This window comes from Triplophysa rosa, linkage group LG3 (genome assembly GCF_024868665.1).
Source record: "Triplophysa rosa linkage group LG3, Trosa_1v2, whole genome shotgun sequence".
Taxonomy (NCBI): Eukaryota; Metazoa; Chordata; class Actinopteri; order Cypriniformes; family Nemacheilidae; genus Triplophysa; species Triplophysa rosa.
In genome coordinates this window covers 16386795-16404597 of record NC_079892.1, presented here as the reverse complement: position 1 = coordinate 16404597, position 17803 = coordinate 16386795, and the positions used below count along the sequence as shown (strand labels likewise).

General features: G+C 38.0%; 1 protein-coding gene across 5 annotated transcripts in view; it reads right to left on the bottom strand.

Moving 5' to 3' along the window:
- Window positions 1–974: 974 nt before the first annotated feature.
- Window positions 975–17803, bottom strand: part of ano3 (anoctamin 3) — a 41093-nt gene continuing 24264 nt past the window's right edge. For 3 of the 5 annotated variants that reach the window (XM_057330008.1, XM_057330011.1, XM_057330009.1), the window contains 14 exons: window positions 17490–17572; window positions 17311–17337; window positions 15356–15496; window positions 13411–13575; window positions 12199–12235; window positions 11924–12035; window positions 11604–11661; window positions 10966–11063; window positions 6159–6304; window positions 5887–6039; window positions 5514–5661; window positions 4919–5005; window positions 4731–4836; window positions 975–4091 (listed from right to left, as the gene is read on the bottom strand). In XM_057330008.1, coding sequence (XP_057185991.1) covers window positions 3909–4091; window positions 4731–4836; window positions 4919–5005; window positions 5514–5661; window positions 5887–6039; window positions 6159–6304; window positions 10966–11063; window positions 11604–11661; window positions 11924–12035; window positions 12199–12235; window positions 13411–13575; window positions 15356–15496; window positions 17311–17337; window positions 17490–17572 — 1544 coding nt within the window. In that variant the 3' untranslated portion in view covers window positions 975–3908. The remainder of the gene's footprint in view (window positions 4092–4730; window positions 4837–4918; window positions 5006–5513; window positions 5662–5886; window positions 6040–6158; window positions 6305–10965; window positions 11064–11603; window positions 11662–11923; window positions 12036–12198; window positions 12236–13410; window positions 13576–15355; window positions 15497–17310; window positions 17338–17489; window positions 17573–17803) is intronic. The other 2 variants (XM_057330010.1, XM_057330012.1) reach the window with 1 other exon arrangement.

Genomic DNA, 17803 nt, shown 5'->3' with positions numbered 1-17803 from the left:
AATATCCCAAAAATCCAGACCAAAATCGAAGTTACGGTCTTTTGCCTTTGCACGGCAGAATAGCAGTGACGTAAATGAAAATGATTGACATGATTTCACCAGCAGCTGATTGGACAGATGTGACCCAAATGTAACATCTATCCAATCACCGGCTTATTTTTTGTTATATTTCTTATGGGCCAATGAGGGTCTATTTTTTATTCACGCTGAAATAAATTCAAAATAAATAACCCAATCAGAGGCCCCTAAACAGGTGGGGCCCCTAGGCTGCAGCCTAGGCAAGCCTGCGCGTTAATCAGCGCTTGTACATGGCTGTGTTCAGACATTATGCAATAATTCATACATTTGCTAAATCACATTTGTCATATGACCTCTATGGAAGGCAAATCCTGCCATATTTAAATAAATAAATTAAATGAGGAAAATGAAAAAGATTAACAATTTCATTATGCGCGCACAATATGTGCCAAAATGAAAAATAAAATGGATTTTTTCATTTTCACACTGACAATGCATTGTCCCTGTCAAATTGAAAAATAAAATGCAATTAGTGATTTGACATTTCATTTTCACTAAAATCTTGAGATAAGACTGCCAATATGAAAGTTGTTGCCAACACTGAAAGTACGTGTCAGTATTGTTGCGTGAGCATTAATAAAAAAAAACTTTGTAAAAATGTTTTTTGCAATTTCTTTTTCACATTTGCCTTTTCATTTTCTTTTTGGCAGTCTTGCCTCAAGATTTAAGTGAAAATGAAATGTCAAATCATGTATTGTCAGTGTAAAAATGAAAATAATTAAAAAAAATTTTTTTCATTTTAGCACATATTGTACGCGCAGTTATGTATAATGAAATTGTTAATCTGGTTTAATTTTAAATTTCCTCATTTCATTTATTTATTTAAATATGGAAGGATTTACCTTCCATAGACCTCAGCATCCTTCCTGTTTGATTCAATGATCATGTTTGATTAGTTATCATCTCTAGAGATGTAGAGATGATTCTTTATTTTTGTGTCATATGTATTTTCTACCAAAAAAAAAAAACTTTAAGCTGTCTGATGGAAAAAATATGGCAAGATAAAAATCATAAGAAATCATGATTGATATGCTCCGTGTTCATATTTATATGTCACACTGGAAAACATTAAGCTCATTGCATTGCACTTGTGGGCAAAGTCATTCCATGCTATGATTATATGCTTCAGATTTTGACAAATGTGTGGGTCATTTGGGTTTTCCAGACACATATCAAATTCAAATGCACACGTATGGTAGTATGCCATTCTGACCACAGCCATTGCCATGGGTTTCGTGAAATAATGAGATGCATGCTGGGAACCTAATTTCATCAAACACACACATACGCACGCACACTCACGCACGCACACACACACACACACACACACGCACATGTCTGGTTTACTATCCACGCACGCACACACACACACACACACACATACACACACGCACACGCACACACACATGCAAGCACACAAATATAAATCTAAACATGTGCATACGCACACCCCCTAAAAAAATAATAATAAAAAAATAAAAGCAACATATTAAAAAATGTACTAAAATAAAATGTTAATTAAGGAAATTCAGTTTCATGTACATTGTCCCAATGACAACTTGGAAAAAGTGTTTGTCCAATGACCTAATTGATTAAAATGTTTTATCTTCCTAAATTGTTATATTCACATCAGAATACTATTGCAATAGTTTCCTGCATACTGCACACGATATACAGTATGCTGTCTGCCATCAAAAACAATACTGCATTGCGATGCATTATGCAACGATAAACATTTCATACAGTACTATGCTACATAGTTGTGACATCAAACATTCAAATCATCAAAGGTATTTTTACACAACATTTGCATTGGGGGATAAAGCAGTAAGAATACTGTATAAGTGCTATTCCAAACATAGATGGGAGGGGACATGGACTGACACACCCATAAACATAAAAACACATCACAGTCGTGCACAAACAGCAGCATCAGAACAAAGCTACACTGCAACACTATCAAATTCAATTCACACAAACTACCAAACTAGAAATCTGACATGGGGGGGAATTCACTAAACATGATCTGCACTCACTGATAACGTTGTTTATATGCACACAATGCACTGTTTAGCACCCGATTAGAATGAAGACAGGTACTCGTCTGAATGCGCAAGCCCAGTACAGATCTACTTTAACATTTAATCATCATCAATAGACGACCATGCCATGATTACTAGAAAATGTAAAAATGTTTCACAGTTTTGTGAAACAGTTTTTTTTTCTGTATTATTGAATATAGTCTATTACTGATACAGCCCACAGCAATCCATCCAGTCAAATTTCACACATAATGCGTTCTTGTATTCAAGCAACATTATTTTTGTTTTTTTAAACATCTCTCAAGATTTCTGTGTTGTTCGATTGTGTTTCTCCCTGCTGTTTTTAAAAGCAAGAATGGCTCCTTGCTTATTCTAAATTACACAGCTTGTAAAAAAAGTCCCATGGAAATGTACATTCAGAGTCAGAGGGCACAATTGTTTTACATATTTGAATATTGACATAAACAGGACATGTGTTTGCTCTCAAAAAGATTACAAAACAGCACTGTACAAGCATTTAGCACTGGGTAAACCTGGGTTACAGGCGGTTGGTGCACACTACCGAAGTTTTTGCACTAAAATACTGCAGTAATACACTAAAGCTGCACAACTGTTTAGTGAATTCTCCCCGTTGTCTTTTACAAAAAAACGCTAATAAAAATGAAAAACAAAAAACAACATGCGATAAAAGCATGCTTGCTATTTTCTAGGACTGTTTTGCCAACGTTTACAATTGACTCATATTTTACCTTCACAGAATGACGTATTGTATTGAAACAAATGTCTGCATATCTTTTCAAGGCAATGCATTCCATAAAAACTGTCCTTTTGCATAAACAATCAGGTTAATGTTTGGTAACCTTTACCAGAAACCGCTTTTGTAACAAGGATCACAATGTGAGATGCTGGCAAGCGAAGAGAGAGGGCATTGGTTAGTTAGTATCCGTCATATTATTTTAAGTAAACGTTGTTACGTTGCCTAGTTCCAGGAAGGGAAAAGCTTCACGGCGGGATGCTAGCTGCCACGTACGAATAGACAGAATGAGAAACAGGTAGACATGTAGGCAAGCAGAAAACAGGAACGCCAAAGCCCTTCGTCTGCATAGTAAGCCATCTCAACCAGGTACACAGATGCTCCGTTTTCATTCAGAAGTAAGACAGGACATAGCAGGGCCAGTGCAGACCATGCTGAGGAGGACCAGTATTTGATAAAAGATCTTCTGTAAATCAATTGAATTTGTCAAAATACAAAAAAAAAACAAGCCAACTTAGAGGCGGATCTGGTTGTGCTTCCATCTAAATCCACCTCCACATTGCTTTATTCCCATACGATTTTGAATGGTTCGGGGTCTTTCTTTAACCTCAAAGTGCATCTTACACATTCCCATCCTTAGAGCTTTCTCTAATGTGTAAAATGCCCTCAGGAGGATGAAAGGATAGACTGTTCTCAAGCAGGAGTCTGTGACTGAGAAGAACCTCTTTGGTGCAGAGCACAGCTGCCGACTCCAGGTTCTAAAGGCCCAACCGGAGATCCGGTTATGACCTCAAACACAGAGTCCTCTCCCTGGTTCAACACAGAAATGAAGATCTGAAGTGGGCAGCACATGCACAGAATCGGTATAGCTAGCCGCCCAAGGCCGCAGAATGGTTGAGCATGTACTGTATGTTCACTAATGTGCGTTGCTATGACGTCTCTTCGTCACTTCCGAGTCTTGATGTTCTCTTGTTTATATGTGGTTCTCCTGTGGACATGTACGTGTTAATGTGTGAGTTTATGGGCAGGCACGATTAAGGCCACTCGTGGTGAAATCGTTTGCCATTCTTTTTCCGTTCTTTCTGCAGGTGCTCCAGTTCCGCCTCATACATCATCTCCTGCATCAGGTATTTCTCTCGACGCATGCGATCGCACAGGTCTTTAGGCATGTCTGGAATCATGTGGGCTATGAAGGTCTTGATGCCAAACACCAGATGCTAAACAAAAGAAAAGACAACTACTGTTTCTGTTTCGGAAATACATCAGAATACCGAAGTAAAGGCGATTGTCACAGGGACAGTAAATTATAAATTTGGTGTGGAATAGTTTTACTGAGCACTTTTAAAGGTTCACAACTGTGCATTACAACTTACCAACGACTTTGTGACTTATAGTCTGAAAAGAAGGTGACCATTAGGAAAACTGAACAGTTTATTACGATATTGTGGCAGCAAAGTATGCACAGTTCTGCATAATTTACCACCCAGACATCACCCACTATGAATAGCATGATGCTAACTCAATTAACCATTAACAAAACATTCTAGCTTTTCAAGACCTGAGCAGCTTTTTTCCAATATGTAGGCATTTCCTTTTTAAGTGGGTGGTTTTGGCCAGACTATTCTACGATGAGGACAGCCATAAGTCTGACTCTGATAAATCAACAACTTTTTAAAGTAGCTTGTGTAGTTTTACTGCTTCATATTATGAACTGCTTGAAGATGCGCAACTTTCAAAGCACTGGTTGCCTCCCTACCACAGCTTTGTTATTTTGTGTATTACCTCATATTTATTCCAAGGTACAGATACATTTAGAGTTTTATCATCTCAGTATTATATATCAAAGTAACAATGACCTCAAAGACGATGATAAAGGCTAATCTGGCAGCCAAAACGTGCCAGAACTGCAGAGTGAAATCGTAGGGCTCTGGACTCCATGGAGGTGCTCTGTAATCCCGATATCTGTAAAGAAGAATTAAAGAATTTCTGATATGGAGAAAAATGTAACTAACAAAACACAGTGTTTACTTGAATTTAACAGCACCTGCAATATCGTGTGTGATAACTTCCATTTTTCATCTCGCCCATGTCAAACACAGACAAGCTGTTGTTCAGGTATCCTCTCAGACACCTGTATAAAGATATAAACAGCATTGTATTAGTAACTTAAGCATGCAATTTTTTTTTTGAATAATCAGGAGTCAGGTGTGTAATTCTTCCTCTGGTTAGCAGTCTACGGAAGACAACAAGGTGATAGAAACCTTGCAAATCATTTGAACAAATTTGGGGGTTGTTTTTTAAAACTTGCTGGTGCCACTAAACTGTATATAACTCTTTGAATCCTTTGACCATTTTTCATCAGATTTTCTTTCCCCATTATTATATATTTGACAAAACTGACATTTGGCATCAATTTTGTGTCAACCCGGTAATTGTATTTCATCCAAATTTGGTTTAGATGATCTCAAGATACGAATCCTAGTAAATCTGAATGATTTTATAATTGATTTTTGAATGTGAACACAATAGTTTCCTAGAGATTCTCTAGGAAAGTTGCCAAAGTCAAAGCTGCATCTTGGCAACCTCTGGTTTGCTTGGCACTGCAGTTGCCACTTGCTGATTAAATTAAATCCTCTTACTTTTCGTTCCGGTAACCCTTGTCCACACAGGGGCCATATTTGAAAGCATAGACAAAGCGAGGGATGTAGTCTGAAGTGATGGCGATGACAAAGGCATTTGTTATGACTGCCACAACTCCGATTCCCTCCAGGATGCCATGCCAGATGCCTAATTTAACAACAACAACAAAAAAACTTTGAAAGTAACAACTCAAGATGAAGAGATGATTTTTGTCCAGATAATTGAAATGTCCAAATCAATATGTCCCGGCCAATATTCCGTTTAGAGTTAAAATATGTTATAGAAAACCATGCCAGCGAACTCATTTAATTACAAATACACGTAGGTTGGAACAAACGGACACAAGTTGATAAAGAGGCCGAAAAGACTTACCAATATCAGTAGCCCGTGCTGGCATTGGTCGCCTCCACTGCGTGACAAACTTGTAGGCGTCCAATCGGATTTCAATGATGTTGTTGAGCAAAGCCAGCAGTGGAGCCAGAGGGAAGGCCGCCACGAAAATAGTGGTGAAACCAAACTGCAAAACTGTACAGAACAAAAACGAATCTTACAGTCCACTGTAAATAAACTAAACTAATTTTCATAAATTTTCACAGCATTACTTGGCACATTTATTTCACCAGATGTTGTGGAGCAGAACCCACCCATTTCCAGGTACTCGTCCACCAGGCCATGAGTGTTCATGGGCTGAAGGTTCCAGTCTCTGTCCCACTGTGGAAGCTCTTCTTTACTTTTACTCTGCTCACCTGCACGCTTGATCTTACGCAGAGACCACCAGTTCTGCAGTAGTCTGGAGGAAGAACACAGAACTTAATTGGTAATGGCTGAGACTCAAGCCCCAACTGCATAAGTTGATCCTCCTAGACTTTGAATGTCCTTTAATGGATTTGTTGGGGTCATGTATAGTCCTGGCCCATCCCCTGGACAGACACTTATTGTGTTTTCCAAACAGCAAGACCCACCCTTAATGGCATGCAGGCATTGCAGGCATATGTGTATTTTGGGTTTTAGAACCAACCCTAAGCAGATTTCATCAGGAATATCAAAATCAGGCTTCCATTTATTATATTCACTATAATAATCAAATTGAAACAATATTTTGGTTCAGTTCACTACTCTGATAGGACAATTAGCATTTCAAGAGTTCTGATATTTCTAATAACAGAACTGGGATGTTTAAAAGACACACCTTGGTCTGCCTTTGGCTTATTTTAAACTACTCTGGTTGGCAGAAATAGATATTAGAACTGACAACATTTAGTTTGAAACATATGCTATTCAATATTAATAATGTTTACAGAACTTTTATACAAAAAAATCAATATCACACAATTGTTCTGCTGATACAAATATGAGCACGGCTATAAATACTGTACCTCTGGTCTTATGCCTTGAAATTCAGTACAGCAGCTCTTTTACTCACGTAATATTGCTTAATCGAAATCAATAAATAAGCCAGTAAGCATTGTAGAGTATACAGTCATGGTAGACAGGAATGATCTAATGTCCCTTATTATGGTTAACTCTGTACCCGTAGCTCATTCTGATGATGCGTTGTTTTCTCTTTAATGCAAAGTTGGCAAAATCAGTGGAGTGTGAGAGCAGGGAACAGGAACCGAGGACAAACTCTGTTCCTGTGTCCCAGTGCAGATAACAGCTCCTGCTTCTGTCCCCATGAACCCCACTGAGTAACAAATTCAGTAATAAATTATGATATCTTTCTGTTTGTTTCAGGACATTTTACATGATTGGCTAAAATAATAGGTTTAATGTCTTCACTATAGCTTAAGTCTTCACTATTTGTTAAGAAAATTCATGTGCATTTATGAATACCCAGCAATGTTGTTTATATTGACACGAAGCAGGGACCAAGCACAGATCCATAAAGTACACCAATGGCAAGTTAACACACCTCCCACCCAAGATAACCTGAAGGATCTCTTGGTGAAGCAGAAACAGCAAAGTGCAATGCCTGTAATTTATTTCAAGGCTTGTCAATATTTATTTGTTCACAGCAGCTAATGTTGTCTTTTTCAGAGCATACTTGTCGCTCTTTAATGGTTCCACTGATTTTTATCTGCATTTTGGTGACTTGACTTTCCTTTGTCCCAAACTTGAACATAAAATGCACGAAACATGTCCAAATTGAAATGTAACAGTAATAATGTTTTCTCTATATTCAGGAGTCCTGTGAAATGTGTGATCTAATGTTTTCTATATATTCAGGAGACCTGTGTAATGTGTCGTCTGTGTTTAGGAAGTTCTTGATTTAGGTTTGAATCAGTCGCAAGGCTGAATAAAATAGTGCAAGAGTACAAAAACCTGTAATAAGGATGGTTTTGGAAGCTTCGTAACAAACCATCCTAACCAGTGGTGTAGCGTCTGGGTATGCAGGGTTTGCAGGTGCATATGGGCCTGGGGTATTGGGGGCCTGCATAATTATTTAAATGACTCTTACAAACACTAGTGAAATAAATAATTTGGAAAAAATTCTTGTGTTGACAAAGAACTTTTTTATTTTATTTTCTGTAACAACTTACCTCTAGAGGTCGTAACAGAATTTAAAATAAAAAAAGTTCTTTGTCGACAGAGTTTTTGCCAAATAAATAATTTGTGAACAAAGTGAAAAAGGCATATAAACAAAATGGCGTCTGACCCCCTACCTCCCTTAAGTTTGGCAATGATATGTACAATAATTTAAGCAATAAATATTTACAAAGTTAAAGAGTGTATACACAACAATCTTAAAATCCAAATCATAAAACAAGTAATGCTCTTATAGGAAAGATCCTGTATTTAAGTTACTATAATAAAACACTCTAAAGCTTTAACGCTAATAACTCTCTGGGACAAACGGGTGTAAACAAGTTGTGTTGTACGTATGAACAATCTCACGAATCTGATTTTTAGAACCCAAAGCGAATCACGAAAGTAACTATAGAAACAAGAAGCTCGAAGACACTATAGCACAATGGCACCAAGGGCAAAGGACGAATGTTTGGGGCGGTCCTTATATCCGTAGTAGGTGCTTTTTCGGACCAATCATGATCACCAACTGGTTAAAGGAGACCACACCCACCTGGAACACAATAATATATCTCACGAGAAAAGAGAGAGAGCAAAAATACAAACAAACAATTTCAGATCGATAGACTTTCTCAAGGTCATAACACTTGTGCTCATGTGTTGTCTCTTGTTGAGCACATGGTCATGGTGTGGTTTACAGCCTGCCATGTGCTTTCCTGTAATTGTGGTGTGACCACGCCCCTTGTTACCCTGTTTATCGCCTAGTTATTGTTTAATTCTTCTCACCTGGTTTGCTCGTTATCTTCTCTCTCTCCCCTCCTGTTTCTCGTTTGGCTTCTGATTTCCTTCCCTTTATATTCCATTCTGTTCTACTGTCCTGTGTCAGATTGTTGTGTTTGTTTGTGATAGCTAGTATATGTTACAGGCTTTGCTTGTCTACCAAAGACTAGTCTTTAGTCACTGTCATTTTATTCTAGTCCTTAGTATTCTATTCTTAGCAATCTCTAGTTTTAGGTTCTCTTTGGTTTTTTGTGTGTCTCCAGTGTCTTTGTTATTTTCTATCAGTTTGATTTGCCCCTATAGTTCTTGTTGGTTCCTGGACCTCTCGGCTCTCTTCACCCAGGCAACTCGCCACCAGGGGCGGACTTCGTCAGCTCTGAGTCTTCTACGGGTCGAGGTACCTCCTCGACGGGTCAGCTCCTTCCTGCTCTCCCTCCGTGGGTGGAATTGCTCCGGAGTGGTCCTGTTCTCTCTCCCGCGAGTCCCGTCGCATCGAGCCATCTCCCTGCGGACTCCGGGGTTCCTGTGGACTGTGCCTTTGACGGGTCAAGATCTCCCTCGGTGGTTCTATTATCTCTCCCGTGAGCTCCGTCGGGTCGAGCCCTCTCCCCACGGACTCTCGTGGTCTCTGTGGAATGCGTTGGTGGTGCCTGGTGGATTAATTAATTGCTTTTTTTGTGGACACTCAATAAACTACCCCGCAATTGAGTCTTCTCCTTGTTAAATTCGTGACAAAAAAGCCTCTTATATAAACTAGTGCACTACTGAGGCAACATATTTCAGGTATAGTTGAAAGATTTCAGTGTAGTTGATGAGAGGTTATTTCAGTGGAAAAGGAACACACGCACTTCCGTTGAGTTTGATTTGAGCCCTGGTAAACTTTTGTAAGTTCATCCATTGTTTCGCAAAATGTAATTTTAAGAGTTCATTAGATCACAATGTGGTTGTTTAAACATACAATCTGATGTCGATTTATAAAGGCACGACTGTTTAAAAATGTGCTCCGTCGTTTTTGAAGGTGGAAGATTTGGGCTGTCAGTGGTCACGACCCGCTGAGAACAGTAATATCAGGCAGCTCCTGTAACTTGTCGCTGGTTCTAAATATCTTTTGTTTTTTGGTAAAAGACTTTTCAGTAATGCATGTGAATGATTTATATTACAGTAATGCATATGAATGAATTCACTAGTGTTTGTAAGATGTATATCATTAATACATTTGAATGAATGTCACCATTGCAGATCGATGTGTTTGTTTAACAAGTGGTTACAAGAAGTTTTTCAGTTACACATATGAATGAATTTCGCTAAGTTTGATCAATGTTTTTATTTCACTAGTGTTTGTCAGCGGTATTTCAGTAATACATATGAATGAATTTCACTAAGTTTGATCAATGTTTTTATTTCGCTAGTGTTTGTAAGAGTCATTTCACAAGTAGTTCTGACGCTACATTTGAATGCAAGATCAAATCCGCCTTTTGGCGAACTACATTTTCACATCACAAATCAGATCATACAGGCATTGATTTTCAACAAAATGAAGAAAATATTTGAAAATGGCTAACAAGTGTTTAATAATAAAGTACATGGTAAGGTTAGGGGTAGTAGCGAGGTCTTTATTGTCCCAATTAGTTGGCATCCATTTAATGAATGGATAATCGATTAAATACATATAATAATTTACACTCTATTATTATTGTATAATGAATAATGTACAACATTACTTTGTTTACCTTGCTGTGTCGAAATGGAATGAAGTTTAATTTATATGGACTCTGAATGAGCTTGTCAATGTCAATCTGATTGAGGTGGCCAAACATTTGAAGGAAGGCGAGGATTACTGTCCAACCAAATGAAAGAAGGCGGGAATTGCTGTATTGACAGAAGCCAAGGTTGGAAGAGTGAAAGAGCCAGATGTAAGTAGCTAAATGTTTAATGTTTGACAACTGTTTTATCATAGAAATGTTAGGGTCATTCACATGTCGCATGTAAAAACACGTGCAAAATGCTGGCCATGTCGCTCTTTCCCTTTTTCTGGCGCTTGGAAGTTTGCACTCCCTTGGTTTCTGCCGTTACTACTACGTGCGTCAACATTTAAATTACAAACCTGAGTAAACAACCGATGTCCAGTAATGCTAAAATACTCACGGGTAGCCCAGCTCCATAAAATTGTTCCAGATTTGTTTTAACACCATGATCACTCCCATTTGTAGGCACAAGTCAATCAGACAACCACTGGGGTGACACTAAAAAAAAGAAACACCAATAATAAAACATCTTAAACATACAGTATCTCCTGCACTGTAAAAAAAAATCCCGTAAAAAAACAGATAAAGTACTGGCAGAAAATTACCAGTACATTTTCCTTTATTTTACGTACATTTCCATTAATGCTAAAATGCAAATGAATGCAGTGCAAAATGTAAAATACAGGTAAAACAACTGTAAAAATGAACACGGAAAATTCCTTCATATTAATACAGTATATTGTGCCCTATTTTTACGGCTTTTTTTTAGAGTGTGGTTGTGATTATGACAGGTAATGTGTGAGTAGAGCTGCAAACAAACAGCAAATGATTTCCCGAGACATTCTGGCAGACTGTGTTATGAGCAACTGCAAAAGTTATGATCATGCAGTTATGTCTATGTAAGTCTGCACTGAATAATGACCATTTTTATTAAATTCTCAAGGTAGTTGCGTAACTGAGGCGGGATGTTAATATGGGTTCGCTGATGTATATCCAAGTGTGAGAGGACTCATTTACAACCCATCTTATCTCACCCACCTCCTCCATTCTCCATCGGTTAAACAGCTTATTATAGTCGCCCGGCCTGCCAGCGAACCTGCGAAACACACACAAACACAATAAACACACACCACAGTAACATTCGGTTAGCATAGAAATTCAATTAACCATGCTAACATGGGGGAAGGTGTTTGTGTCTGCATGTGTGTTGCCACTGAGGGTAAGCAAATCTGACTCCTGAACATAAAAAACATAGTGGAAGTGGAGTCAACGGAAGCATTCATGGTGAATACGGAATAGATTTTCTTGAAAAACAAACAATAAATGCAGATACAGTAAATGTGGATCTGTGTGCTCACCTGCCTAAGAAGAATGCTATGTAGAAGGTGGAGCTGTTGAGATTGACAAACTGGAAGAGGAACATCTTGAGGGCAAAGCTGTTTTCCCATTCTGACTCTGTTCGTGGGTGTTCTAGACCACAAGTAAGACAACCTTGAACCTCTAGTCATTCCAGAATGATCCAGTCATTGGGAAAAATATCACTGCAGTATATTATACTGTACGCTGTTAGAGGAAGGTGACGAGTTCCCACAGCTTGAACACTGCTGGAATTTCATCTTAAATCAATACTTACCCAAGTTTGTAAGAAGGTAGGCCACTTTTTCATAGACCTGTTGGGTAAAAGAAAATAAACAGGGTTGAACAATGAACAGTTCTAAAACTGAACATAGTTGTTCAGACGATGCAACAATTAGTAGGCTGTATTTGTTTTTGAACACTAGTGATAATTTACCTTTGTTAACAACCTTACAGCTAACACCAAACCCGAATTTCACACACGCACGCACGCACGCACGCACGCACGCACGCACACACACACACACACACACACACACACACACACACGTTTGCGCAGCTATCTTTATGAGGACATACATTGACGCAATGCAATCTCTAGCCCGTTACCCTAACCGTCATTCCTACACGCCTGACCCTGACCCTTACCCTAAACCTAATTATAACCTAAACCCTAAAACCAAGTCTTCACCCTCAAACAGCCCTTTAAAGGGATCTCTGGAAGTGAGGACCGGCCAAAATGTCCTCACTTTACTCTCCTTGTCCTCACACCGCTGGTCTACAACTCAACCACACACACACACACAATCAACTTTCAAATTGGAAAAAAAAACAATTACAAATTTTACTTTGTCTATTTACAGTTGGTGGGAAATTCCAACACAATCTCACTGGAATTCGCATGTATTGTACAGGGTGGTTAATTTGTAGGAATTTGTACGATTTTATTTTTTATGTTTTAGTATGATTTACTTTAGGTTTAGGGGTGGGGTTAGAGGAGGGGCTTCAGTGTTGTTTTTTTCTAATAATCATCATTGCTTTTACTATTCACATTGTACAAATTTATACCTTGTAAATATGTACGAATTCATGTGAGATCGCGTTGGAGTACATCACAATATGTAGGAGGCAAATTCAGCTGTGTGTTTAAGCAACACTAACAGAAAACAATTATTATTATCATGATATATTTTGCACTATATTTCACACTTCTAGGAAGTGACAACACATCTGTTTAATTTTTAGCTTTTTGTACAGACAGTACGGCACCATTTTTTGAAGAACCTGTTGTTTAGTTTTCACTGCGAAGAGTATTTGCGCAAATCGCCACATTTTTATTCAGGTTCTTCTCAGAGAGCTTGACGCAAATTCATTCATTTGGCGGCATAGATTTTTTTACTCAAACATTTTTAGCTGGGTAATTTTGTTTGGTTGTTTGTCTGTGTCTTGGTGTACAAAGGCCTTTGGGACTAGAAAAAAAGACACTGACCACATTCAGAGACATGATGATCATAAAGTTAATGCAAACTCCAGTGCCTGAGGTGGCGAACTGCCAGTTCTTCTTCACAAACTCCCACTGAAAGGAAGCAAATTTCTCCATGGCAATGAGCCGGAACACCACCACGGCAAACACGGCTGTCAGAACCAAAGAGATCTGCAAGAGGTGTGTGTCAAAATGTAATATCAGGAACATAATGGTCACATACAGTAGATAATACATATATAACATGCATTTTGACAGCTAAACCTCCACTCTCATATACCAACACCAGCAGAGGGAGACAATTCATTATTACATTCAGTATGGAACAGGGCCACCTATACAGTAAACCTTCTTCGTATTAATAGGCATGATTTAATGTTTCCTATAACTACCTTAACAATCGTGTACAGAAATGTGTTAACAACCATTCAGAAACCATAGCAACCTCATCAAAGCCCAGAGCCGTTGAAAGAGAGAGTTGCAACACTCCCATAGACCTCCAATGGAAAAATAAAATGCCGAAGTAACTTGTCGTGGTCATGGAGCGCTTTATGTAGCCTATTTCAGTGTTTCCCAAACACACTCACTGGTAAGTTTTACTTTGTACTTTTAATGTTTATTGGTCAATATCATAATATCTACACAGTAAAATCACCAGTGTTAAAAATGTCAAATTAATTTGACCCTTTTTAACACTGGCAATTTTGCTGTGTAGTTAAAGTTTTATATTTTATTTGTATTTAGCAGTTAACATGAGTAGCGCTTCCCTAGCTGACACAGCCCTTCATAATTTAACACTGGTAGTGTAGAATACAGTTAATACAACAAGCACAGCACAGCACAATGTTCATGCCCCACAGAACACTCACATAACATTTCTCTCTATTTTAGCACACAATAGAGAGGTTTGAGGCAAGGGATATCCCTTGCCCAATAAATCCTGACTTACAGCTGTTGATCTTTAATTTATTTTTAATCATTTATTTATGCTTTCCTGTAGCTCAGTGGTTAGAGCACGGCACTAGGACCGCCAAGGTCATCAGAAACAAAATAATGCAATGCAAGTCGCTTTGGATAAAAGCATCTGCCAAATGCATAAATGTAAATTTATTTAATACAGGCAAACAATACAACATAACCATACACACCTCTGTCAAACTGGTCTTTTATTATTTATTATAAGGATGTTTTTGTGTGTGTGCAGGACTTTCTGTCATCCATCTCTTCCAGCAGGAAGTTGAATGAGTTTCTATGAAGACTGCCCATTAAATGAAAAAGTTATTTACCCTCTCGCTGTGCATAATACTGTATAATAAAATGATCTATATTGCAATCATTGATTATTCTTTAATAAATTACATGTTGTATGGTTATATTTGAAGTTCACATTGTGATGTAATAATAATCATAGAGGCACGAGAAACATATGAATGCATACATACTGTTAATGTATTCTGTGATGCGTATTCTTCCTTGTAAAATTAAACCAGAAAGCCTGATTAATGCCATGCCATTAAAACATTGTAATCAATGCATTTAATGTTTTTCTATTTAATGAAAATGGCTGCAAATACAGTCGTTTCTGCTGTCTGTCCTGCTTGAAGCCATTGAAACAGGCTGAGAGTTTGGACCTTTTGTGGTGGCAAGATCACAGTGCGTCAAAACGCTCTCTTTCAATAGCTCTGGCTCAAAGCCCAAGTAGCATCCAGAAAATATTGCTGAATACAATGAATTAATAACTAAGTAATGATTTAGTAAAACAACACTTAGTAAAATAAAAAAACAACCACTTTGAATGGAAAGCTGAAGTGTTAAACGTGTTTTTAACGTGTTCTGGAGGTGTCTGATCGTTCTGTCCTTTCAGACATTGCATATAAATGATCTAATCTAGATAATTTTAAATCTTTCTACAGAAATACTTTTTTTAGCTGAACTGAACACAGGATCCTACCATAAAGAAGATTCCCGACACAGACACCATGAGCCGGCTGAGTTTGTCTGTGAGAGGCTGGAAGGGTTCTGGTTTTCCTGAGATGGGGTTTACTCTCTCCTTCCGGGAGTATTTGGCTTCAAACTGGGGCCGTAGTTCCTCCTTTTCAAAAAGACAACATATTATTTGAAAAAACAAACAAACAGAAAGTAAACATTTGCTTTCAGCTGCCATGACTGACTTTCATAACACAAGATGTTCAGCATCATCTGCTTTGGCTGGAAACATAGTGACCAGCGATGATGCTACACCAGAGGTTATATCACATGACTTAAATGACACACAGTATATTCACTTCAGAGGCCTTAACATGATGCATTTATTGACAACACATATACAGTGTGCATCTCTTTAAGTCAACAATATGACAACTGAATATAGCAAAAGGATTGTATACAGCAGTAATTCTCAAACTCTCTTTAAGATATATCGCATATTATATACATCCTATTTATGAGATATCCCATAATGCACCTGATCTGGATTTTTAACACATAAAACGGCTCATAATACTAATTTCAGTGGAGTATAGTAACTATACTACTATCGTATATACTAAATACTATAATACAGTAGGCTATATTTTTACAAGCAGATAAAAATATAAACAAAACATGAATATGCAAATTAAGTATTCAATATATTTTTGCAATTTCATGTGTATATAATTGCTAAAATCATGATTCTGTATTATATTAACCATTGGCCTGCCCTTCCAGATATTACCATCTGCCAATGAAAAACTAATTTAACTTGACCAACAATACTCATTAGAGTCTAATAATTACAAACAAAAACCTACGTTAAAATTATAAATAAAAACAAAAAATATATAGTTTGAGAACCACCGTGATACAGAAATTAGCAACAACACGACCAACAGCAAATATCAGCCACATCTGGATGCTCTATCTCTCAAGGATTTCCCCTGGACACGCATTACACTGACACACTGACACACACACACACACACTCACACACATGTCACACAAATCATACGCTGAACACAACAATGATTCTACACATGCTGAGATGATACAGAATGTGATTCACAAGATGTTCACACTGACTGAGAGTTTATTGCTGGAGGTCAAAACAAGTACTTTAAGTCCCTCCCATTTTGCATACATTACATTAATTCTTATCCCATAGGTGTGCATTGCATTACTTCATGCTCATTTGCATAAAATTACACACCAACATTGCAACCCTCCTTGAAAATGTGGTTGCTTCATTAGCCGCGTTTCCATCCAACTGTGAAGCAAATCTTTTCAAAGTTCGCAATAACAGAAAGACTAATGCAAAATTGGTGCGTTTCCATCAAGTTCCTTGAGCGGATCACGGTGGAATTTGTAACCTAGTAACCAACAGTAAATAAAAAAGATCTGTAAACCAGAAAGACAAAATCAACGGTAAGAGCCGCTTCGTCTCGTGGCTTTAATGTTTGCTATGTCAGAATTTATTTGGCAAATGCGTTTCCATCTCCCATTATTCGCATTAATTGTTTTTCGCAAAAAAGAAAAACCATCTCAACCGAGCGTAAAAACGTTTCCATCACTCGTTTCCGATGCGAAACTTCAAAATGTGCATAAAACAAGTGTGATGAAAACCCGGCTATTGATGCAAATGACTGAAGTCACTGTCACTGTACTGATTCTATGGGGCTCCCTACTCGACTGCAAAATCCAGCTATGGAGGCGGACCACTGAACCACTTCATTCATCCACTTCATTGCATCTGCATAAAGATGAACTCTGCTCTGTATATTTGTATTGTTGCCTCAAATAGCCAACTTTAATTCAATATCATTCAACAGTCACTCGTAATTGCCATCAGTGTGAACGTCCCTTGAGTTGTATTCACGTCAGGAATACAGCATGCACAACATAACATGATTTGATAAAAGGCACACTCACAGAACACAGCATGACACAGGGTTTATACTATAAGGAATACAACAAACACACACCACTTTCAGTTCATGAACTAAATGGTCATTTAAACAGGTCTGATAAAGTGTATCTCATGGTGCATGTAGGCAACAATTACATAACTTGAGCTGAAAATGTACAGTCTTTAAAAGAAGCAAGCTCACCTCCTCTTCCTCCCAGTCAATCAAATCCCAGTCGTAGGTTAGCTCCGCCCTCCTCCTTTTCCAGAACTCAAGGAACACAGTGGCTGTGGTGGAGGAGGATATGGTATGATGTGAACAGAAAGAGATACACAACAGGTCCATTTTAAGGGCAAATGTCACTGCGAGGGAAGGGTCTTCATCGTAACACATCTGGTTTGTGGCACCTGAAGGACATCTGATGGTAACCCTTTGCTCTTCTAAGTTATAATAACACACTTTCATGACAATACTTAACTTAACTTGATGAAATGTGTCCATTGACAGGTTTAGCGGAG